The 8,693-nt window shown below is 52.7% G+C and overlaps 1 protein-coding gene across 3 annotated transcripts in view; it reads right to left on the bottom strand.

Moving 5' to 3' along the window:
• The window catches only part of GNAO1 (G protein subunit alpha o1), a 161,547-nt gene that overhangs the window by 24,732 nt on the left and 128,122 nt on the right, over window positions 1-8,693 (bottom strand). For 2 of the 3 annotated variants that reach the window (XM_003792550.2, XM_003792549.2), the window contains exon 4: window positions 46-206. In XM_003792550.2, the coding sequence (XP_003792598.1) occupies window positions 46-206 (161 nt within the window). The remainder of the gene's footprint in view (window positions 1-45; window positions 207-8,693) is intronic. The other variant, XM_012806868.1, reaches the window with a different exon arrangement.

The following is an 8,693-nucleotide window of genomic DNA, read 5'->3' as shown; positions in this document are numbered from 1 at the left end:
ACCAAGTCTGCCCTGCCCCAGGCCTCCCTCCCCTGGGACACTCACTATTTGGCAGAATCATTGAGCTGATACTCCCGAGACCGGTTGAAGCACTCTTGAATTCCTGAGTCACCCCAGAGCCGCATCATGGCAGACAGCAGCTCTGCAGAGAAGGGCTCGGTGTCTTCCATCCGGCTCACCACATCACACACCATCTTGGCGTCGGCCTGTGAGGAGACATGGGTGGTGGGCTGTGAAACCTCGGTGGGACTGAAGACCCCTGGCATGCCAAGGGCTCAACCCCATGTTGCGACTGTGGTAAGTAAGGGCCCTGCTAGGGCAGTAGCATGGCAGCTCCGCCCACAGCCTGCTCAGGAGAAGGGGCCACTCTGAGCACACCTCTGCCTCGGGACACATGCACGCTGGGCTTCCTAGGGCCTTCAGAGCATTCTATCACATTGGAGTCACAAGGCACGGCCCACAGAGCATGGAGTATCCTGGGGCAGGATGAGAGCAGACTGGGCTGTTCTCCGCCCTCCAACTTGAGGCTCTGCATTCACCTGCTTTTAAAGTGGGGTTTTGTACAGTATTTTTTTTGGGGGGGGGAGAATTTTAAAACTCAGTGTTCTTGGCTAGAGTTGTAATTTCCTATGCTTCCTCCCTAAGGTGGAGACAGTGATTAGAACCAGACTCTATGAGAGAGCAGCCATTTCGGTGGAGTTGAGGTTAGCTGAGGCACAGTGGAGCTGCACCATAGGGTGGGCCACGGGGCTGGTTGCTAGTGCAGATCGTGAGAATTCCTCACGCCAACATGAAATCTCAAGAAGCAACATTCTTGGATTGTCCAATGATAAAACTTGGTTTCGTTGACTTGTATTTATGTTTCTGACCTGTGGCCTACCTTTCTCTGGGTGCAGGCGAAGCCCAGATCAGGTGAAATAAGGGAAGGGTGAAGGGGCAATAATGACATCTGGGTTCTCTCCTTCTCTGCCTCCTTCCCCCCTCATCTGAGTGGGTGTAGCTGAATTTGCTCAAGGCATACACGTGTAGGCTGAGACTCAGTCGGAATGACAGAGAAGGTTCTGCGTAATTAACACGTTTCTTCCCCCTTGTACTTACAGTGGATACCAAACAGGGGTCACCTGTTTTCAAAGACTACAATCAAAAATTTATAACACGAAAACCAGGTGCATGGTGGTCTTAACTCAGGAGGCTCTTGGAGAATGACTGCACCACCACCTTGCACTTCACGGTTTACAGAGGACTTGGACGTGCCCGCTGCCTCCTCCGAGTTCCACACGTGCCTCACGGAGGAGCTGGGGGGGTGGGGGCCGTGTCTGATGCCTCACCCCTGCTCATACCCAACCATTTGCCCTCTACTCACCTTTATAATTAAAAAAGAGATGTGAAATTAACATAGGATACAGTTTTAAAATACAATATTTTTTTTTTTGGTTGGGGCTAGGTTTGAACCCACCACCTCTGGTACATGGGGTCATTGCCCTACTCCTTTGAGCTATAGGTGCTGCCCAAAATACAATTAATTTTGATAGGCTGGGTACAGTGGCTCATGCCTGTTATCCTAGCACTCTGAGAGGCCGAGGCAGAAGGATTGCTTGAGCTCAGGAGTTCCAGACCAGCCTAAGCAAGAGTAAGACCCCATCTCTACTAAACGCAGAAAAATTAGGCGAGCTTTGTGGCACATGCCTGTAGCCCTAGCTACTTGGGAGACTGAGGCAGGAGAAGTTTGAGGTTACTGTGACCTTGGCTGATGCCTTGGCACTCTAGGAACAGAGTAAGACTCTGTCTCAAAAAAAAAAAAATTAATTTTGACCAAAAAAGTACAGTTGGCCTTTGAAGAACACATCTTTAAACCGCACAGGTCCACACAGTTTTTTTCGGTAAATACAGCACCCTTTCGTACATGTGAGCTCCGTATGCACAACCAAGGGCGGACAGAAGATACAGCATTCATGGGATACAAAAACCACGGAGCCAGAAGGCCAACGTTCCATACACTCCCTGTCAGACTTGAGTGTGCTTGGTTGGAATCCACCCCCCAACTCCCACAACTCTACAGAGGCAGAATGTATTTCCTGTCTCCTTGGCACTGAGTGTGGCCACAGGACATCATGGCCCACAGTGTGCTGGCTCCTTAAGAGGCCACATGTGTTTCTACCTATCCTCAGGGGCCCCACTACTGCCATGCATATACCCAGGCTCTCTCGTTCATCCCAGCGAGAGGCTTAGATGCACGGTACAGAGCGGAGACCCAGCCTGGGTCTCTAACCTGCAGCTCAGTGGGGAGGGGGGGAGGTCTGCTGTGGCAACAGCTAATACTTGCTGTAAGTATTATCATCCCCATTTTATAGGTGGGGAACCCTAGGGCCATGGAAAGGAAGGTGCTCACCTAAAGTCACAGATGGTCAGTGGCAGGACTGGGACTTAAGATTAGGAAACTTCTGACTCCAAGGCCATCATCTGTGGCCAGACCCAGGTGTGCTAAGAGCGGTCACTGATAGCAAAGGAACCCTGCTGAGGGTCCAGATCAGTGGTGACATGGCATCACCCAGAAAGGTCTGCGCTCCATCTGACATGACTGCTGCTTTTAACATCTCACCTAGAGCAGGTGAGTGTGAAGCCCATGTTGTCTCCAGCCCATTCACAGTCCTCATGCCCTCAAGATTGCCTTCAGAGGGCTCCCCTGAGCCAACTGGCTTCCTGCCTCTGCTTCTCTGCTCCTGGGTGTGTAGCAGGTTGCACAGCTTAGGAGTCAGCACCCAGGACAGATAGGAGTTGGTAGGCAAATCCCTGGGTGTTCCTGTCCTCCTGGGGGACAATTCTGGGACAACTTCCAAACAGCCTCTCAGAGTATCCCCCGGGGACAGAGCCCCAGCCATCCAAAGTGGCAGCATACCATGAACTCATCTCTCTTGGGCTCCCTCCTGCCCTGTGTTCCCTCCCCATTGCTCTAGGGCTCCCTGCAGTGACCACTCAAAGAAACACCCTATTTCCACACGTCCTCATCTTAGGTCAGCTTCTAGAAGAACCCAAACCAGGATAACAAGGGCTGTCGAAGCCCAGGCACCACACGTCCCCTGTCTGCTCATTCTTCACATGCTTCTCTGGCTGCCAGGAGTTTGCCCAGCCTGCTCTCCTGAATAAGGATGACTGGTCCCCAGGACACCCTGCTGCCCTTGCCAATATCCTAGGAGGTCCCAAGAACCCCTCTCCTGCGTGACCCCCCTCCCAGTGCTGTGCCTGAGTGTGTGCTCCATCTGTTCAGCATGCAGGGGTCCCAGCAACAGGGGGAGGAGTGTGCTGCACCCTGGGGCCCAGAAGCCCACAGTCTCGCAGACACCTGTGGTCTTTCACTGGGAGTTTTCAAGTGAGGCCAGTTTAAGAGGCTGTGTCCCCAAAGTCACTGGTATCACTGAGACCAGTGTCCCTAGCCCATGGAATAAAGCTACCAGGATGAAGCAGGAGGTGTCCAGGTGTTGCGTCCCTGAGGCTGGATCCTCTCACTCTCTCAGAGGTTGGTTTCTGCCACTCACACACACCACCCCTGACTAACATCAGGTCCCAGACCTGACTTGTGGGAGTCAAGTACGTGGAGCCAGCGAGGGCACAGGGCCCTAGTGGGCCCCAGAGTCCACGTGGGCTGGGCAGTGGAGTGTGCCAGCACTCCCTGGGCCCCTCCTCCGGCTGCCTTCCCCCTGGTTTCAGCCCACACAAGTGCTGGAGCCCACTGTGAGACCCAGCCCCTGCTGGGGGCTGGGAGTGGGATGGACCAGGCCTACCATCTCTCTGACTTTGTGGGCTGTCCAGAATTGGAGCATCTTACTCATGGGTGCAATTACTATTACTAGATGTTACTCTGCTGCGAACCCTTTCAACCCGCAACCCTCCAATTATGCCAGAGGAGAGACAACCCACCGAGCCCAGGCACAAGGCTCAGGAATAAGTGGGAGGTAGTGAAAATCTGCAGGTGAGCTTTGGGGTGGGAGAGACACAAAAGAAATGAGGTCAGCATCTGGAAAGTGTGTGGCCAACTAAAGGTTCTGTACAAAAGGTATGGGGGCCTTTGGCCTTTACTAGAGACACTTCTATCATGGAGCTGTCTGGCTAAATAGCTGTTTACATGTCAGAGCCTGTCCACTGCACGAGGGTGATGGCAAAGTGTCATCAACCCCACTGCCTGCCCTGGGAAGGAGGCTACAGCTGGTGGAGGCTGGAAGGTCAAGCCCACCTGCTAGCCCAGATGCAGCTCACCAGGGGCAATGTCCAAACACCCTCCCTTGACAGGGAGGCTGCCCGTCAATGGAGTCTGGCCTCTGGGGCCAGGGCTGGGCTTGCAGCAGCCCAGCTGGCAGTGACCAGAAAGCTGTGCCTGGGGCCTGTGCTTTGGGTGCCTCAGGCAGGCAGCGAAGACTCAGGGAGGTGGGCGGGCAGGCAGAGGTGGCATTTCTACCAGGGGCTAAAATAAGTGTGAGGCCTGTGAGCCAGGGCCCTGCAGCTAATCCTGCCTGGTTGACCTCAGGGAATGTCACTGTGTTTCCCATTTGAGAAATACAGGTGTGGAGCTGGCCAGAGTTTTCTGAACTTCTTCTTCTGGGACCCACCTTCGTGGTTTCTGCCAGACCTGTGCAGCACGGGAGTCAGCAAATCAGGACCCGAGGGGTGGGCAGGGCTGGCAAAATTTTGTCTGATAAACAGACAGACCCCCCAACCCACTTTGTCTTCCTATCTCTTTTCTTCCAGACATGACCTGGAATTTTATGAATCTCACTCTAAGGAGGTGTATTCCACAGTTTGGGGAACACTAGATTATATGACTTCCTGGGATTCTCTAGTGGACAGGCTAGGGGTCTGGGGCCCACGCCCAGCCTCGCATCCTCAGGGTGTTGGAGTGGAGATGGGGTCCTAAGCTGGTGGTACTGCCCACCTTTACCCCCTTCCTGCTGCTCTCTTGACTTCCTCACTGGCCCAACTGCTCAAAGCCAGGCCAGAAGTTCTGCCTGATTTCCCCGCTTCCCTCCCATGCCCACTTCTCCACATCTCTCTCACCCTGCATTCAAGCCACCGTGGTCTGTCTCCCAGCTGTCCAGTCCATAGTCCCCTCTCAAGGCTCCCTACCTCAGTGGTGCTTCTCTCCCATCTGTTCCCTATACAGCAAAAGACTAGTAGTTTCCTCTTAATATCTCCCCTTCTCCTTTAGAAAAAGAACCCCCCCATTTTTAGCTGGGCACACATAATTTCAACAAAAAGACTGCATTTCCTAATTTTGTTTGTGGTTAGGTGTGACCTTGTGACAAGTTCTGCATGATGAGAGGTACGCTAAAGTGCTGTGAGGTCTTTGGAAAAGTCATTAGAATGGGAAAGGGCACCCTTTCCTCTCACTTCTTGCTTTCCTAATGCTTGGAATTTGGGTATGACGGTTGGAGCTCCAGTAGCCAGGCTGGATCGTGAAGGCAAGGTCCACACCCTAGGGAGACTGGAACAGTTATCTAAAACAAAAAAGGCTAGGTCCTTGACAAGACTCCATACTATCCAGAATCATGCTAACACTATTTTAAGTGTTCTTTTTATTTTTTTACACTTAAAATAATTTTCTATCTCATTTAAGCCACTATTTTCAGGGTCTTGGGTATTTAGTCAAACCTAGTCCTAATGGATACAAAAACTTTCTTCTGTTTAAACTATTTCAGTAGCTTCCCATCATTACAAAATTGCCAACTCCTTACTCTAGACTACAAAACAAAACCCCTGCCTATCCCTCTCACCTAATATCCTACTACTTTTCCTTTCTTCCTATTCCCCAAACAAGCTGGGATAGTCCCACCTCATTGTGCACCATCTGTCCAGGTCACTCTAGGAGTGCTTGCCCGGGCCCCTCTCAAACATCACCTCCTCAGGGAAGCCCTCCCCAATGCCCCTGGGCAGAGCCTGCTCCCATAACGCACCAAGCCAACCAGGTTACAGCTGCTGCTGTATGTGCCAGTTCCTCAGGGCAGAAACAGATTCCTGGTTTCCCCGGGTGCTACTTTGGGCCTTGCACAGTAGGCAGCTGGTATTCAGCAACGTGCATGGGATGAACGAGCTCTTGGCAGTTTAATTTTAGGCATGGCCCCAGTTTCTTACTCCATCATATCTATCCACCAACACTTGCCAATCTGAACAATATTTGTATCTCATGTAATCATTACAGTGACCCTACTAGGGAGGCATCCTCTTTAGCTGATAACTTGCTCAAGATCACACAGCTAGTAAGCAGGACAGAACACTGGACTCCAAGTCAGTCTTCTCCACTACACTACAGTTAATAGCCCTGGACTCACTGGTGCGTCCTGGGAGGAAAGGAGAGGAAGGTGGGTAAAAAAGAAGGCTTTGCAAATACGCCCTTCCGTGACCCAGGCTGAGTGGGTGGGGCTGAATCTGTCCTCTGATTGTAGGTGTGGAAACATGCTGTAGGCCTGGCCAGTCCATCCTGCTGGCCTATGAATAGCTTGGGGTGGATAAAGAACCCATAGTTGTCAAATTTGCCTAACAACGGACCCCTACCCCAACCAGCCCAAGACATTTGTAGGAACCATGGAGAAAGAGAGACTCTCAAAGAGGAGCCCACCTGAGTGTGGAGCTATCACAGAGGGAAGCAGAGCTGAGAGCGGAAGCCGCCTGAATCAGGACAGTGTCAACCCCTGGATCCAGCTATGCCTGCAGCCACAGGCTTTCTAGTTACTTGGTTGATCAGTTCCTTGATCTTTTAGATCTTGGTGAGGATATGCTATTCGTTTGTCTAGTTTCTTTTTGCACTTATCCTCAAGTCCAATTACACGCCCTGATCTGCCAAGGCATTAGTGGAGCCTATCACCTCCAGAAGACCCTCCCATTACCACACCCTGAATGGCTCCCCCTGCATCTGAGTCCACCCCTCTCTCACTGCAGAATCACGCCCTGTGCATAGTGCCCACCTCGGTGCTGTATTTCCTGCTTGTGCGGCCCCTCTCTCTCCCACAGGACTGGCATGGCACTAGCTGTGCTGTGGGCACTGGCCACGTGCTGGACACCGTGGGCAGTGTGGTGGGATGGCAGTCCTGTAAAGAGTTCATGGACACATGTGTCTGCCCAAAGAGTGAAGGAGTGGGCCCCCTTTCCACTGCTGCCCCCACTGTTTGAGGCCCAGCTGCAGAGGCGGGGACGGGGCACGCCTGTGCATGAGAGAGAACGTGACTGGATTTGCTCAGACAGTAGGGCTGGGAGGGATGGGACTGCACTCACTGAGTGCTTGGCATGCCCCCAGGGTCATCTGTGCTTTAATGGCTCTCCAGCCTCTCTATGCCCTCTGCGGAGCCTCCCCCACCAGCCTCTGTTGGTCACTCCCTCCTTGGCCTTCCTACTCCTGTTCCATGCAGCCTTCTGGCCACAGACTTGGAAGCTACCTAGACCTGGGCTTCAGTCTGGGCTTCCACCTCGAGCAAGGGCCCTAACCTCGCTGAACCTCGGCATCATCACATGTGGAATGGGAGCGGCAGCAGTGACATTGTCTTCACAGGGTCGCCGTGAGAGCAAACAGAGGGCTTAGCAGCAGTGCAGCACCAAGGGGTGGCTGTGCTGGTGTCCACTCTGTGGGTGAGTATACCCTGTCCCATATCCTGGGCTGGCAAGAGAAGAAAAGACCAACTGTCCACCCTTACGATGATCAAGGCTTGGGAGGAGGATGGGAGTCTTCTGCGGCTGGGACGGTACATTTCTGAACTGTAAACAGTAGGTGAGACACATTCTTACCCGTTTAGGGTTGGGGGCTGGAGGAGGCTGTGACTTCTCAAGACCACTTGCAGGGTTCTTTTTACCACATCAATATTTAAAAGCACCAATAAGTTGTTTTTTTTTTCCCCCCACTGTAGCCAGTACAATCTTTCTTGTTACTCCAAATGTTGACATATTATACTCTGGTTTCTCTTCAGATCGCATAAATCTTTTGCCTTTTACTCTAAATGTTGACATGTAGATGGCTGAGCGTGCTAGAGGTGACAGTAGGCACTGTGGGGGGGACCCCTCTTTAAACTTCTGTTGTAGAGAGCAAATGGAGACAGGGCCAGGGGACACCTCCAGTGTCTAGAGGGCTACGGAACTTAGCATAGGGTGCCCCCCTGAACTGCGCTGCCTTGGGCTGCTGCTGGGGGGCAGGGTGTCCTGGGTGGTGTTGTGGGAAGCCCTGGAGCCAGCAACACACAGGCTGAGAACATCCGGCTTCAAAGATGTGCTGCTGGGGACTGATCAGCAGCACGCTTGGGAAGCAGCACCAAGCCCTGGGTGACAATCAGAGGTAGAGTTCGATGTCACCCAGCAGTGACGTGCTGCTTCCAGAAAGCTGTCCCCAGTCAGCCATTGGGTCCTTGGAGGTATGAGAGGCACAGGCTCTTGGGCTCTTGGGCTCAGGGCCTTGCTCATCTGCCCAGCCAAAGGCATCTCCCTGCACCTTCTCCTGCCCTGGCATCTGCTCAGAGATGTAGTTGGTGCCTGCCTGTCCTGTGCCATACCCCAGAGGTGGTGGGGGTGGGGTGGGGAGGTGACTAAGAGATTCACATTTTCCACTCATATGCCAGATGCTGCAGTGACTTGGAAATGCCTGGGAATATTCACTGTCTGAAACCAGGAGAGCAAACTGTGCTTTTAACATATGGGTCTTCAAAGCCCTTCCCTTCTCTTCAGGG

The sequence above is a fragment of the Otolemur garnettii genome, unplaced genomic scaffold (genome assembly GCF_000181295.1).
Source record: "Otolemur garnettii isolate 467f Iridium unplaced genomic scaffold, OtoGar3 scaffold00058, whole genome shotgun sequence".
Taxonomy (NCBI): Eukaryota; Metazoa; Chordata; class Mammalia; order Primates; family Galagidae; genus Otolemur; species Otolemur garnettii.
The sequence above is the reverse complement of the archived record's forward strand: the minus strand, read 5'-3'. Positions and strand labels throughout refer to the sequence as shown.